Source organism: Schistocerca americana, chromosome 3, assembly GCF_021461395.2.
Source record: "Schistocerca americana isolate TAMUIC-IGC-003095 chromosome 3, iqSchAmer2.1, whole genome shotgun sequence".
Classification (NCBI taxonomy): Eukaryota; Metazoa; Arthropoda; class Insecta; order Orthoptera; family Acrididae; genus Schistocerca; species Schistocerca americana.
The window spans coordinates 906,890,543-906,907,350 of NC_060121.1; the positions used below are offsets into that span (position 1 = coordinate 906,890,543).

At 43.5% G+C, this 16,808-nt stretch overlaps 2 protein-coding genes across 2 annotated transcripts; both read left to right on the forward strand.

Annotated features, from left to right (window-relative positions):
- The first annotated feature begins 936 nt into the window (after nt 1-936).
- Nucleotides 937-4,614, forward strand: LOC124606850 (cuticle protein 18.7-like). Its single transcript, XM_047138930.1, has 2 exons — nt 937-1,021; nt 4,013-4,614. The coding sequence occupies exons 1-2, from the start codon at nt 1,010-1,012 to the stop codon at nt 4,463-4,465; spliced, it is 465 nt and encodes a 154-aa protein (XP_046994886.1). The 5' UTR covers nt 937-1,009; the 3' UTR covers nt 4,466-4,614.
- An 8,359-nt stretch (nt 4,615-12,973) lies between these two features.
- Nucleotides 12,974-16,544, forward strand: LOC124607113 (cuticle protein 38-like). Its single transcript, XM_047139310.1, has 2 exons — nt 12,974-13,037; nt 15,804-16,544. Exons 1-2 carry the CDS (start codon nt 13,017-13,019, stop codon nt 16,410-16,412), a joined length of 630 nt encoding a protein of 209 aa, XP_046995266.1. The 5' UTR covers nt 12,974-13,016; the 3' UTR covers nt 16,413-16,544.
- Nucleotides 16,545-16,808: the final 264 nt, after the last annotated feature.

The window sequence follows — 16,808 nt, forward strand, 5'->3', positions numbered from 1 at the left end:
TTTTAAATTCTTTACTTTGAGATGAAGAAATAAACAATATATACTTATAGCAGCAATTAAGGTTAAGGCTACTGTTAAGAAATGTGGATGCCAGTGCCATGTATGCTTACAATGATGAATGTATGCATTACAGCGGTGAATGATATTTTGCCACATTCTCTCAGTAATATAGCCCAATTGTTAATAAGACTTCCATTTTCAATACCTAGTAGTGTTCCATAGCAGGAAATGAACTGTGGGAACAATAAATATGGATGTGTACTTGGTTCCAGGCTAGCATGACTAGAATCGATACAGAAACATAAGCAAGTCTCACATGCACAGCTCGTTCAAGGCATATTATGCGAAATTTTAGCTTGGAACCACTAGTTCCGTATCTCAAAATATTGTGTTTAGGACCCTCTGTCTCCCACACAACTGAGGCGCTAAAGATTCTCTATATTTATATAGCTTCAAACGCTGCTTGTTTTCTTACAAAGTTTGATGGTCATTATGAAACCATTTAAGCTACGGTTGTTCAGTAGTCTAAATAAAGCGTATTAAGCGATGCGCCATCTGTATGAAGATGATTTCAAACATCTTTTATTAGCCGCATAAGCGCATTGCAGTATTGTCTATTTGAAATGAGACGTTTTGCTCGTTGATCTGAAAGTCTGTAAAGACGGTAAAAATTTAGAAATTGACTGTAGTGTACAAGTTTTTTTAACAATGATGAGAGTAAGTTTATTTTATTACAGTTTTTATTTTTTAAATATGTTGCTAATATCTGACAATGGGTTCCGTTGGCTCCTTACCACGGTAGCAACAGCGTTGCCTATAATTTATTGTAATCAGTGTGTGTTGCGTCAGACACAGCGCACAGTCAACGCCCAATGAAGAGATGGAGGGAAGGACACCCGCTAGTACTTTCACGCTAGAGCGGCGCCGGACTGCGGTATATATAGTGTGTGGACGCAGTCCGTAGGCAGAGTTCAGCAGCTGCAACAGCCGACAACCCTCATTGCCGACCATGAAGTGCCTGGTGAGTGCGAGCGTTCGCAACTGCTCTGCGTCGCCGGCCTCTGAGGTGTCGTAATTCGTGCTGTGCTTGACTGCATGGCTCTGCAGCCTGAAAGCTGCGGTTTTCTCCAGAAAACCTGTTGACTGAATGCCAACTCGTCTAGGTTCATAGGTCACGTCATATTTCACCTTAATTTCTTCTTGCACAGCTGATATTTTGTTGTCTCTGCTTAGATCTTTGTTCCCAGTTAGCTGACATACAACACTGAAACTTCCTGGCACATTAAAACTGTGTGCCGGACCGAGACTCGAACTCAGGACCTTTGCCTTTCGCGGGCAAGTGCTCTACCATCTGAGGTACCCAAGCACGACTCACGTGCGTTCTCACAGCTTTACTTCCGCCAGTACCGCGTCTCCTACTTTCTGGAAACATCCTCCAGGCTGTGGCTAAGCCATGTCTCCACAGTATCCTTTCTTCCAGGAGTGCTAGTTCTGCAAGGAGAGCTTCTGTGAAGTTTGGAAAGTAGGAGACGAGGTACTGGCGGAAGTAAGGCTGTGAGGACGTGGTGTGAGTCGTGCGTGGGTAGCTCAGATGGTACAGCACTTGTCCGTTAAAGGCAAAGGTCTCGAATTCGAGTCTCGGTCCGGTACACAGTTTTAATCTGCCAATAAGTTTCATATCAGCGCACACTCCGCTGCAGAGATAAAATTTGACTCTGGAGACATACAGCATTATTTGCAATGTAAGTGCAACGTTGCTAGTGTTGTGCTAACCGACCTCAAGAACTTAGTGGAAAAAGTACCTGTAAACTCATTAAAATACCTAATCAGTTGGAACAGACTCTGGATAAACGAAACTGAGACAGGCAGCACACTGAAAAATAGCCCAAATATCATTAAAAAGTAATTTAATACCAACCAGTTATCCACTAGTATTTTACTTTACTTTGTTTGGTCAGTACACTCAGGATAGCGTGTTATTGATTCCAACGATAAAGATACTTCTCGTTTCTTACCTTATCGCTGCTTTAAATAAAATGCTAGGCAAAATGTCGAGAGTAGCTTGTAATGAATGTTCTCAAGAAATTTCATAGCGCTGCCGGTTTATGCCACCATACATCCTTCTGATTTGCCTTATGTTAAATCAGTTTCCGTCTGTAGCATTTTGAAAATTTAGCTGTGAGGAGAAAAAGAAAATCTAATTCAGCATTATAATATTACATACCATTGCCATATACGAGGTACATATAAAATTAATTTGTTACAAAATACAATCTTAGCAAAATGAGCTGACAGAGCTATGACTATTGCTGCTATCCTCACCTATTTATGCGCTCAGTAAAGATGCATGTTCTCGAGTGGCCGTCTTGTAGACTGGCCAGAGTGCACCATGGGGTGTAGAATTATAAAATACGAAAACATTTATACCAGTGTCTGAGTTCCTCAGTTTTTTGAGGTGTAACAAACAGTTTAACTTTAGCTGCACACAGGAAAAAATGCGAGCATCAAGGCAAAAATTTTAAGTTTGAAAGTTCTGTTGAAAACGTGGCCATTAAAGTAAATCTGGACTGCCACAAGGAGACTTACCCTATCCTGCCGATTGCCAGTCGAGATAGCATGAAACGACAAAAAGTTGTGTTTAGTAGGCACAATATTCAAAATATATATTTTGTCCAAGAGAAACGGACGGAAATGGGGTGCTATCCAAAGAATGTGGAATAGAGATGAATATCGAGTGTCTTACCTATGTACAAACCTAGTTAAATGAAAACAGAATGATTCTCTGTTATCAGAAGAGAAACTTCAACACATATTCTACTTGATTTATCTCCTCACTGCAGAATTATGTCAAGCACTCATTTTCCTGAAGTATAAAATAAAATGGAGATGTCGTGTTATTGATACTATGGGGAGAATTTCGTGTTTTCATGACTAAAACATAATTTTACTCACGTAGTGTTAATTTTCCTTTCGACATTCCTTTCATTATGATGGACCTACTCGATGGAAATATTTTCCTCCATGGGAGACAAACCAGAGATAAAAATAATGATCAGTGTGGTTTTATTAATGTATACAGTAATTGCATTACCCGACAGCTGTTGGAAAGTAATGTGGATCAAGAAAATTTAGATATACTTATGGATTGTGTATGAAGCACAAGGGTAACTTCATGTGTCATTTACAGTCATCAACAACTTCTTAAAATGAAATGTAGAGTAAACATTTTTGAAGGTAATATTGTCAATGGCTGTTATTTATTTTATTTAATGCAAGACACATGGCCCATCATACATGAATAATACATGAACTTTTATTGCAATGGTTAGTAACTGGATCTGCTACTGATAATCAAGTACATACAGACAGCTGAGTGTCATGCATTTCACAGAGCATAGTGTAGACAGTAAGGTGACATTATTTATTTGGTTAGTGCTGGATTGAGACTAGCTATGAAACATGACAACCATGACAGCAGACAGCTTCTATTACACTGAGGCTGCACTACTTGGCCAAGATATCACAACTCCTTACAGGAGGGATCTGAAATGGCAGGTGGCTTAACTTGTCTTTACATTAGAGTTCCTGCAGATAGAGGAGTGCTAAAGAGGTGTAGCGAGACTTCGTTCCCACAATGGTCTGGCAAAACTATCTACATATTATGTCTATACCAAAGACACGCTACAGTTCTGTCAAGACAATGAGTTTAGTGGCTAATGTCGGTGGGACTTAAAAGACAAATGAATATCTTCTCCTAGTGCTAATTTGTTCCACTAGTGGCAGCACATGTAAAAAGGATCTTCCCATAAAGGGCAAACATTTTGCAACTGATTTCAGATGGACTCAGAGTCTTTGAAATGCGTGATGCGAAACAGAAAATATAATCATGTGTGAGTCGATAAGATTAGAACAATTTATGCATATTTTCATGTACCTGCTGTGCTTTCACACATTGCCACATTTTTAGTTTTATGACAGCCTGCAACTTGAAAACGCCTTCTTGTTCTCTCAGATTGTCCTGAGTGCGGTGCTAGCCGTGGCTGTGGCCAAGCCCGGCTTCTTGGGAGCCGGAATCGTGGGCGCCGGTCTGGCAGCCCCGGCCTACGCGGCCGCCCCCGTCGCCGTGCCGGCCATCCCACAGCCTCCGGCCAACATCATCATCGGCCCCGGCGGACACCCCCTGGACACCCCTGAAGTGGTTGCCGCCCGCGGCGCGCACCTCACCGCCGTCGCCCAGACACAGGCCCGCGACGCCATCGTCAACTCGGCCGCCATCCTCGCCGCCCCCGCCGCCATCGCCGCCCCCGCCGCCATCGCCGCCACCCCCGCCTACGCGGTCGGTCCCCCCGCGCTGGTCGGCGGCCTCGCCCCCTCGATCGCCGCCCTGGGCCCAGCGGTGGCTGGCGCCCCTGGAGCCCTGGCTGCCGCCGCCCACCTGCACGCCAAGGCTGCCCTGCTGGGCTGAACTCGACAACACCGTCCTCTGCTGTCCACCGACTGACCATTTACAAGTATTTAGGGCTTCTGCAAGAGCGCCAGCACTGAGGCTACAGATCATTTTGTACATAGATATTTATAAATAAATATGCAAAAATAAATGGAATTACCATCATACACAACTTTTTCACTACATTTTAACATTATTATTTATGAAGTTTCTAACAACCCTACCACAACAAAGGTCAAAAATTAATTGTGATTGTAGTGTTGCTCACGCTGCTAAATATTGCATTTTCGGGCAACAACAATGTTACGTTATGTGGCAGGTGTCATTAGAGCACAGTTAATAAAGTCATTTCTTGAAATAATGGATAAACTAGGCACTCATCTTTTCGTGTTTCCCACGCTGGTCTCGTTGTGAACTCATGGCTCAATCGTCGAAAATCTAAGTAGTGATGATTCCAAGCTCAGATGCAAATACGCCTAGGTGTTATTCTGCGATATTCAAAAGTTTTATACAAGTGTTTCATAAACCATTCTTGAAGATTAAACTTTTGCAAATTAGGACAATGGTGATGTAAAAAAGTAATCAACACTCCGAATTTAAGTTACACTTTTTTTTTATTACTTTTGTTGCAGTATCACGTAACTCGTTGGAAAACATCACTTCACAATATAAAACATACTTGAAAATATCTTCCTCACTGTTACAGTTCACATTTCATAAACTGACTACAATTTGCGCTTCTTAACTTGACGACCAAAGCTTGACTCTCAAATAATCGCTTACGCGCCCAAAAATCACAGTTACAAGTACGTCAAAATCGTAGTGACAAAAGAAAGAATACACACAAGAATAATATCATTGCAATATATACATATCGATGTATCGAAGTACTTCTACGTTAATGAAATCAAATCTGAATATTGTCACAGATATATGTTAACTATTTTACAGAAACATAGTAGAATATTGCTCTTATCGAGAGGTTGAGGTGAGGTGCCGTAATGGTTACGTAATTTAAGTACCATTACAAGTTCCAATCCAGTCTTAAACCTATTTTGATAAGGTGTAATAGACAGAATATAGTGATATGTCCTGTACACATTGATATTCAGCTCCACAGTATCACACATTCTACGCTGGAACACTAGACCGTGTGCCACCATTGTGCTTCATCGTCTTTCTTATACTTCATTAACATTAGGTAGGTTTCATTCTTATGATACATTCACTTCCGATTTCTAGTTTCAGCACTGAGACTCGTCTGTCATCTTTACAGTTGATTTATATAGTATGGCAGCCTGCAAATACTGCTACATTAGTTAAACGTGACTTTAACAAAGCGCTTCACAGAAACATATGTGCTGAAATGAAACGGCTGAGTAGTTACAGATAAGAGCAGTTACAAATACCTGCTCAAGTAACAGATGAAATTTTGTAATACAAATGCTGTAAAACTGTTTTGTTGCTTTTAGGATACTCCACGCTCTACTGTCGTAACTAACATCATATTCATAATGAATGATCTAAGCACATGTATAACCCTCCTTTATTGTTGCTCACAAGATGAAGTATCTTAATATGCACAGTATTTTTTTACTCACCAGCAAGCAGAAAAATCTGAAATATAAAAAGAAGTTCTGAATATCATCAGAAAATACTGTAGTTAAAATTGAAATAGGTGTGTCTTGTTTATAAGTGGATTTTGTGACTGAAATATTTCATGTAGTATGTTAAAATTTATTAAAACATTGTAGAAACAGAGAAATAATGGAACCCTTCCTCTTTGCTGTCCAACACAGCGATGTAAAACTAAAATTACAGGTGATTGTGTGAAGGAATCGGAAAAAACTTCAATACTACTGAAGAAATAATTTGCAAGGATTTAATTTAAGAATGTGATCAATAAGAACACGTCCTTTTATGCCAGTCGAAGTTCACTGATTTAACTGAATATAGATCTGGCGTTGAAAACTGTACTAAAATAAGCAGCATAATGTTTACTTACTCTATTGCTTCAAAGAATTATGAGCGTAACAGCTAAGGAGTCTACCATTCTACTTCAGAGATCCAGTAACGAAGAACATTAAGCAGCAATGCATCATGTGCATGCTCACTGCTAACTTGATGAAGAAGATAAACGTACCAGGAAAAAACTGAACACGTTAATACGAGACATGGCCATTAATAATGTTCTTGTTAACCAAATAGACGACTGAGAAATGTAAGTAACCCGCCCCCATTATTCTACCCCAACCCCCTACCCCTCCCCCCCCCCCCCCCAATCTCCAACTGACATGCCGATCTATGAAAGCCACAATACTTAACACGAAGATAATCTGTACAGCGAAAGTGGTGAAAGTTAGGCAGAGTGTTTCCTACATTAAAAGACCTGAATATCTTGGTCCAAGACCATGATTAATATTCGAGCGTACGGCACGTCTGAATTGAAGAAAATGGATATACCAGTAAGGTGAAGCACAGTTTACTGGAGATCGAAATGTGGTTATCCAGAGGCGTAATAGGGCAAAATAAATAATAAGCGATTATCAATAAGCGCAGATATCTTTGGATACGTAAGTACAACATCACTGGCTATGCACGACGCTGATCTCGAATACTTACGTGACCAATTCTATTCACGTTTTTATATATTTATTAGTGTTTTCTACGTCGGTAGAATAACTTCTGAAGAAAATTCGTTAACTCTGAGAAATTCAGCTAAAGTCTTACTGTAAGAGACCATTATCCAATTACCATTTGATTTGAATTCGTTTAATCAGGTCACTTCGGAGAACATGTTGATGCTTTAAAAAATATGATAATGAGAATGCTGACTTTTAACTCCATCGATGATAGAAATATAACAGTAGACAAATCGTTAGGAGTTATAAGTAACCTCACTCCTCAATAAATATCACACCGCTGCTTCCCAGTGCATACATCTAAAGCTTACTACGGGTCCTCTCAGACCACTTATCCGTCTATAGTATTTTGAAACATTCCGAGGTGGATAAAGAGAAAATTTAGTTCAAAATTATAACAGATATTATTGCCATGTACCTCATACATATTATATAAACATATCCTATAATTTGAGATTTACTCAGTTGTTACATTAAACTACACTAAACTAAACGCCGTCCGAACAAGGAAGGCCCAACGGTACCGACCGGCCGCTGTGTCATTCTCAGACCACAGGCGTTACTGGATGCGGATATGGAGGGGCATGTGGTGAGCACACCGCTCTCCCGGTCTTATGTCAGTTTACGAGACCGGAGCAGCTACTTCTCAATCAAGTAGCTCCTCAGTTTGCCTCACAACGGTCGAGTGCACCCCGCTTGCCAACAGCACTCGGCAGACCGTATGGTCACTCATCCAAGTGCAAAGTAATCTGATCTTCCTTTTGTAATGACCACTAGACGTTACAAAAGATGGACCTGCCAGTATGAAAGAAGGTGGGTGGTATTGTTTTGTCAGTAGGGAAGCAGAAACAGTACAGTTGGTCGACCACAGGAGGGCTCAGTGACATGGAACGTCGAGTACTCATTACATGTCAACTGAGTAACAAATTCATCAGGGACTTTTCAGTCCTACTTATGATGCCAAAGTCGACTGTTGGTGAAGTGACTTTGAATTGGAACGCGAAGAAACAATCACTGTTAAATAAATGCTAGGCATATCTCATGTACCGACGAACAGGGACCGTCGATCACTGCAGAGGGTGCTTGTAAAAAAATCGAAAGCTTTCATTCGTGTGCTAAAAATTGGTATCAGTGACTAGCTAGGAAAATGTATGTGAAGAGTTGAAAAGAATGAGGTAAATGGTCGAGCAGGTCTTTCTAAGCCGACATTTTCTCTGGTGCTAAGCGATGGTTGAGGTTTGCTAAAGAGTGAGGCCACTGGACAGTATGTGACTGGAAATGAATGATTCGGAATGATGAATCACACCATACCCTTAGGCGTTCCGATGGAAGAGTTTGGGTTTGGCAAATGCCTGGGGAACGTTATCTGGCGTCATATGTTGTGCCGACATTGAAGTAAGGAGCATGTGGTGTTACGGTTCAAATGGTTCAAATGGCTCTCAGCACTATGGGACTTAACATCTGGGGTCATCAGTCCCCTAGAACTTAGAGCTACGTAAACCTAACTAACCTAAGGACATCACACACAGCCACTCCCGAGGCAGGATTCGAGCCTGCTGCCGTAGCGGTCGCGCGGATACAGACTGAAGCGCCTAGAGCCGCTCGGCGGTGTTACAGTGTTGGTGTGTTGTTTTATTGCATTAAGAAAACTCTACATGCTAAAGGCTATAAACACATTTCACAGCATTGTGTGCTGCGTGTTCTAGAGGATCAGTTCGCAGACGATAATTATTTACATCAGCACGACAATGCGCCCTGTCATATAGCAGAAGTTTTGAAAAAAAAAAAAAAAGATTCAAATGGCTCTCGACTTAGAACTACTTAAACCTAACTAACCTAAGGACAGCATACACATCTATGCCCGAGGCAGGGTTCGCACCTGCGACCGTAGCATCAGCGCGGTTCCAGACTAAAACACCTAGAACCGCTCGGCCACAACGGCCGGCTCAGAATTTTTGAAGCAGTGGTTTATGGACAACAGCATTTCTGAATTTGAGTGACCTACTCATCGTCCCGAACTGAAATCAATGAAACCATTTTGAGATGACCTAGGACGTTGACTTCGCTCTCGATCTCAGGGTCCAACAGCAGTAGATTATCTGGTTTCGTTTCTTGATCAAGAATGGGTCACCTGTCCACCACAAACATTCAGACACGGCATTGTATGTGCCCCAGCAGAGTTCAAGTCACCAAAACGGCGAAGGATGGAGACACCCCTTATTAATGTCCTCTATTAGGTTTCCTTATACGTTTGACCAGATAGTACACATCCCCCTTTCCGTGGCCTAAATAAAACATTATAACATAGTACTCGAGAGGGAATGTTGTTCGAGCCTGCCACTACTGAATTACATATAACGTATGTGACAATTTAGTGCTACATAATTGACAGGAATCGAAATGTTATTACCCAGAACAGTAATACTGCACATAAGGTGACGTTTGATGTAGCTATTGATTGTGTTTGTGTGTGATTCATAAGGTATTCGTTTGCATATAATGCATTTCTGGATGAACTGCACGCCGCTCTTACCAGCCACAAGTTTGGCAGGCAGTCACATTCCTGTGGAGTGAGGCTTCTATATAGCTCCGTCCATGTTCTTCGGATATGGAAGACCTACTGACCGCATCGGATCCTGTTCTCACTGTAACGTTTTTAACAGATTTCCTGAGGGCTACTGTGGAACTTCTTGAATAAAATCAGGAGCAGAAATTAATAGGAAGACCTGTACCTGGCCTGAAACCATAAATATTTCTCGAGGTGGGGAGCAGCACCACATTTGTTTAATGAGTGAAACAGAAGTAATATCTGGCATTCCCCAAGGAGATGTTACAGGCCCTCTGCTGTTCCTTACTTATATAAACGAGTTAGGAGACAATATGAGCAACCCTCAGAAATTATTTGCATATGATGCTGTCGTTCACCTTCTCCTAAAGTCATCAGATGATCAAAACCAACTGCAAAATGATTTAGACAAGATATAAATACGGAGCGGTAAGTGGCAATGAAAAGTGTGAAATCATCCTCATGAGTAGTAGAAGGAATCTCTTAAATTTCGGTTGCACGATAAATGACACAATTATAAAGGCCGTGAGTTCAACTAAATACTTTGAGGTTACAATTACGAAAAACTTAACTTGGAACGACCGCATGAGTAATGTTGTGGGTAACGGGAATCATAGACTGCGATTTTTGGCCAGAACACATAGATAATGGACCAGGTCTCCTAAGGAGATTACTTATTCTACGCATGCCCATCCTTTTCTGGAGTACTGTTGCATGGTGTAGCATCTGCAGCGGATAGGATTGTCGGAGGACACCAAAATAATTCAAAGAAGGGTAGCTTTACTATCGTGAAATGGGGAAGAGAATGCCACGGAGCGAGCTAGGCTGGGCGAAATGATCATAAATGAAGTAAGACAAATCAGAGTTCGTACGGGAAGTTTTAAATTTTCGTTTTTCCGTGCACTGTTCGAGGTATGGCCGAATTTTTTAGTTCAAATGAAGGGTATTGTTACAGGTATTGTAAATACAGATACAATTCTTCACATGGAAGAACCATTGATTATTTACAGCTGTCATCGCAGAGTGTATATACTGTAAGGTTGTAATTAAAATAAAGTATTCCTTAGATAACTTTAAATCCGGTGCAGAGGTCAGAGCAAAATTATACGATTTGGAGTGACGCTCAGTCAATGCTCAACCGTACGAACAGTGTATTTCGTTGTGAAATCCCCATGTTCCACGCCAGAACTCTCTTGAACCACGTCGCGACGATCACGTCTGCTAGTGAATTTAGAAAATCTTTATACCGCTGAGTGTTATCGTGTCTGAACATTTTTTAGAAAATTTCTCACTCTTTCCTAGAAAAGTACTTGAATTATCAAACTGCTCTGAAAAACTGCTTACAAAACTAGAAACGCACTGATGAACAATCAAACAAGAGTAACCTGTCCAGGTACATTAATGCGGCCACCTATCGGAAGCCTGAATAACTACCTTCTCCAGGGCGGACCGCTTCGAGGCATGCTGGAAGGGAGTCGATGAAGTTCTGGAAGGTACAAGCAGCGATATCCAGCCGTACTGGCTCCAGTGCTGTGCCCAGCTGCTTTAGATTTCTCGGTTGATGACCCATGGTACGAACAGCTCCAATGAGATGGTTCCAAACGTTCTCTACAGGATTTAAATTCGGGGTTTTTGATGGTCAGGAGAATACCACAAACTCGCCCTGGCAGTCATCGAACCACGCATGTTCCCTGTGAGTTGTGTGACGCGCTGCATTGTCCTGCTGGCAGACGCCACCGTGCTGAGCAAAAACAAACTGCGTGTAGCGGTGGACATGGTCCCCAAGTATACATGCATACTTGTATTGATCCATTGTGCCTTCCATGACGAGGAAATGAGTCAGGGAATGTCCTCTGGTCTGGACTCTCCCGACGATTGTTGTAGGGAGTTTGCTTCAGATGTCATACACGCAAACGGCCACCTATCCGATGGAACATAACCCGTGATTCACCTGAAAAGGCCACCCGTTACCACTCTGTGGACGTCCAGTTGGGGTACTGGTGTGCAAACTCCAGTCTTCGACTTCAATGAACAGCCGACACCTTGGTGACATGGACCAAGCACCTGCTGCTGAGATCCATCTGCAGCAGTTTTCACTGAACGGTCGTTCAGGTGACACTGTTGGCACCCTCTGTTCATTTGGCCGGTCAGCTGCTCAACCAATGCAAGTGTATTCGCCCACACGCGTCTCCGCAGCAGTCGTTCATCTATTGTCTGTCATCTGCGGCTCTTGGTCCACTACACTTACCTCGGCGCCGGTTTTGGTTACCGCCATTTGCCACGGTATACTTTAACCTCGGTGGTAGGCAAACCGTTTATAAACTTAGCCATTTAGAAAATGCTTCCACCCTTGGTCTAAAGCCAATGATCACTCTCTCTTGCACGGCAGATAAATGACTCCATCTTCACAATACGACAACGAGTGCACTGTTTCCAATGTTAATCCTCTCCCTTCTCCCCCTCCCCGCCCCCCGCCATATGCTTAACATACCCTCCACTGTCAGCTCTGCGATCTGCCGCCTATGAGTGACTACCGGACGTTTACGTCTGACATAGGCGGTGGTCACATTCATACGACTGGACCGCGAAAGACGAGAGTGGGGTCTTCATAGTACACAGAACGAAACATTTACATTTTATGGTGAGACGCCGGTAGAATCGAAAGTGATGTCTGGTATACACTAAAGATGGGTTGAAGGAACTGAACTACTTACGTTATGTATCAATTATTCAGTGGATAAGACAGCATTTGAAGAAAACAGTTCTTTATCAAGTCGAAGTTCCTGCGACCATTATACCATCGATATTCTCAAGTCACATTTCACATGTTTATATAATTTCGTCTTTGCAAAGAGATCATCAACAAATGATATATTAGGAAAAGATTGCAGTTTCAGGGACTATCTGTACGTGCGATTTTCAGCCGAAACACAGATAATATCTAACGTTCCTTTGTTCTAGAAGTGTTGTGGATCATGGCGTTGGCATTGACCTCTTTAATTTTCTGGACTATATATATATATATATATATATATATATATATATATATATATATGAGACTAAATGTTCGAACCATTAATAGTTTGGCAACTGGAAGATCGCGCACAAATTGTTTAACAGAAATTTCGTTCTCTTCTCAAAGGATATCCTGTCGAGAAAACTAGTGGTCGACTTAATTTTATCCAGCTTGACACCTGTGCCCTTTTGTAGATCGAGATATGTCACGCTGGGAATAGGTCACAGGTGCAGCAACGACAGTACTGGAAGGCCGCCTACCTGCATGTATATATAGGCCGCCGGAAGAACAAGTGTTAGTCACAGTTCACTGTCTGCACCCACGCACGCGAGCACACACACTGCCATGGCGGCGATGCAGGTCCTGGTAAGTTCCCGCCTACTGCACTGTGGCGGCACCAGCGCCGAAGGACTTTGTAGTGGGGTCCAGGCTGTGTCTGCCACACAAAGAGTACAACCGACGCGAGTGCCTTGCTGACAACTCAGTGTCGCCTGCAGCGCCTCTGCTGGCTCGTAACCATAGAGGGTGGACCATAGACGTCTTGAAAACCGTGGCCGCGTCAGATGAATCCCGATTTCAGTTGGTAAGAGCTGGCGGTAGGTTTCGAGTGTGACGCAGACCCCACGAAGTCATTGACCCATGTTGTCAACAAGGAACTGTGCAGGTTGATGGTGGATCCACGTGGAGTGAGCTGTGTTTACATGTAGACTGGGTCCTCTTGTCCAAATGGACCGATCATTGGCTGGAAATGATTAAATTCTCCTACTTGGAGACTACATGCAGCGATTCGTGGACTTCAACGGCGGGATTGTTATGGTTGACACTGCACCATGTCACTAGGCCACAATTGTTCATAATAGTTTGAAGAATATTCAGCGCAATTAGAGCCAACGACCTGGGCAGCCAGCTCACCCGACATGGATCTCATTTAACATTTATGGAACATAATCGATATGTCACTTCATGCGCAAAATTATGAACCGGTAACACTTTCGGAATTATGGACGCCTATACAGGCAGCATGACTCTTGATTTCTGTAGGGAACTGTAGACGACTTTTTGAGTCCACGCTACGTTGAGTTCCTGCATTACGCTGGGCAAAAGGAGGTCCTATATGCTATTAGGAGGTAACACATAAATTATGACACCATAGTGTATCATGTATCAGAAGCACTGGTGGAACAAAGGATCTGATTAGAACACTACGCACTGCGTGCCATAAAAGTATTGAAGTCTAATGCAGCATTAAACCGATTCTTCACTTTTCACTTCGTATTATCATTTACGATTGGAGCAGCTTTCGTGGAGCTGGAAAAATTAAAATTTTGGATTTGAGATTTTGTAGGTGTTCCATACGGTAACTCGTTTTCCTAAGGCAAAGAAAGTATTGCTGTTTACCTGGGTTCGGTGTGGGGCGGCGGAAGGGTGAAGTGGACTGCGGTAGTCGTCGTGGGGTTTCGGACCACTGCGGCTGCAGTATGTTACGACAGCAAAAGGTACCTGTGACCATTGGAGGTACTCTAGCTTACTTATTTAATGTTTACCATTAGATATCAGTTTAATTTTTTGTCAAAAGTAATCTTAAACGACATTCTGAAATAGTGTCTTGTTTCTCCACTAGGCAGTGCCACAAGTTCCTCCAAAAATCGTAACATAACACACACACAAATGTAATACCAACTAATGTAAATACACCCGATGATGGAGGTTTAAACCTTCGAAACGCGTCGTGGAAATAAATGAAACGGTCACTGGTAACAGTAAACTTGGTGTTTCATTTAAAAGCTCTAAAGTTAATGGAAATGTTGATGATGCTCGAGAAGCAGGTAATTATCATATAGATTTAAATACTTCTTGGCATATTTAAATAACTGACAGGCTCCCTGGTTCACAGTCAGTTTTCTTCCTCCTCCTTGGTTCAAATATTCAAGTGGGGCTAAGCACTAAGGGACTTAACACCTGATGTCATCAGTCCCATAGAGTTAGAACTACTTAAACCTAACTAACCTAAGTACATGACACACGTCCATGCTCGAGGCAGGATTCGAACCTGCGACCGTAGCAGCAGCGCGGTTCCGGACTGAAGCGCCTAGAACCGCTCTGCCACAGCGGCCCGCCCTCCTCCTTGTCGAATCCGAGTTTACTATCTATTCCTCGGCTACAGTCCGCGGCTACGTTTATGGCCTCTGGGTCGGGGATGCACAGTAGACAGCTACTTAGCCAGTGAATCAGTGCTCAGTCTGTTTACGTGTTCCGTACTGTGTAAACTTCCGTTCCATTGTGTTTCAAGTACACCAAACCGCGATTGACTGATATCTCTGGTGATCTGAGTGTTCTGTGAGTTTTCTCATAATAGCTAAATACCTAGAAGGCGCCTTGTTCTTCAGACATGTTCAGATTCAGGTGAGCCGGTCTGGGGCGTTGCCAATGTGCAGGAACGTAAAGTAGTTTCTGCGATTTGAATCGCAGCATTCATTCTGAGCTGCGCGGTCGGAAGTCGTTAAGGCTCTCGGCGACTTTAACATATCGCACCTTCGGTCCAGAATGACTCTGTACATATTTCTTTGTGCATTGCTCTTGTTATATCCTTATTTACTTGGGTAGCGGCAATAGATATGTAAGGAAAAGATTTTGCTGTCTAGTGCAAGCTTATCCAAACAGCAGTCGGTGGATGAATATTTTAGTGTTATGAGTCTTGATTACGTTCGCTCAACATCATAATACTGATAACGAGAATAAGTTCCATTACCTCGAACTCTATTGGCAATTCTATCAATTCCTTCTTTCCGTTCACTGTACTGGAACATCTCACTTAGACGTTCCGTCTGTGTCGTCTGCGAAGGAAAAGGCTGTTGAACAGGTTCTCTGAGCTTCCACAGGGGCACTCCAAGGTGTAGCTGTTAATGGTAATTGTAACCACATATTTAAATTTGGTATTTACTTGCTCATAATTAGAACTAAACGTTGCGCTGAGAGGCTGAGACAGTAAATGACCCACTATATTCCTACTGAACATGGATCATCGTTCTACGAAATTCAGACACGTAGCATAGGATGCTACTGTTTGCTCCTGTATGTCAGTGCAACTCGAAGACTTGGCCAGACTTAACGCGAGACTTTGATTGGCCGCAGGTGTTTCTGAGCTCACTGGCGGCACTGTGCGCTGCTAAACCCGGGTACCTGGGGCTGGGCGGCGTCGCCCACGGCGTTGCGGTTCCCGCCGCCCCTGCTGTGGTGGCCGCAGCACCGGCAGTCGTTCGCGTTCCGCCCGGTGGGACCGCCAACATCGTCATCGGGCCCGGCGGCATCCCGCTGGACACGCCAGAGGTGGTCGTGAATAGGATCGCCCACCTGACCGCCGTGGCAGAGACTCGCGTCCGCGACGCCGTGGTCAACGCCGCCGACGCCGCAGCCGACGCCGCCGCCGCAGCCTCTGCCGCCGCTGCTTCAGCAGCCGCCGTCCCAGCCGTCGCTGCCGCCCCCAGTGTCGTCGCCGCCCCCTCTGTGGCCGCCCCCGCCCTTGCCGCTCCAGCCATTGTAGCAGGTAGGACGCCGGCTGCCACTGTGCTCGCCGCCCCTGCTGCCGTGGCCGCCCCCGCCTACGCCGCCCCCGCACTCGTCGCGGGAAGGACGCCGGCCGCCACGGTGCTGGCTGGCCACGCCCCTGCAGCAGCCCTCGTTGCGCCCGGTGCTCTGGCTGCAGCCGCCCACCTGCAAGCTAAGGCTGCTTTGCTGGGCTGAACTGTCGCTTCACCCACACCAACACCTATCTATTCGACGAGCTTCATAATAAGACAAATGTTCTACATCAGACATTTTTCATGTATTACTTTTATTCTTAATTTATGAATTAAATCCCGTGTATGCAAATTATATCCACTTGTTCTTCATTTGCTTTCACTGCAGTCTCCGAAGGTCCTTGGAAATTACCTTCACTATTTCAGTTTTCTTTTCAACTTCCAGAACTAATTCAACCGTGACCTTCTGCTATCTAGCTCTTCAACAGAGACATTCAGTGTACAATTCTTCTCAGTTTTCAATATTTCGAAACAGTAATTACATGGTTATTAAGTCTGGTGGCACACTGGATAAAACAATTACACTCATGTTGAGGAAGAGCACAGTCTATTTTATGTT

What these genes read in the sequence shown, in the direction of transcription:
- LOC124607113 (XM_047139310.1), top strand. Translation starts at nt 13,017, where the DNA reads ATGGCGGCGATGCAGGTCCTG. An exon ending in TGGCGGCGATGCAGGTCCTG is followed by an intron (nt 13,038 to 15,803) that starts GTAAGTTCCCGC and finishes GATTGGCCGCAG; the next exon opens with GTGTTTCTGAGCTCACTGGC.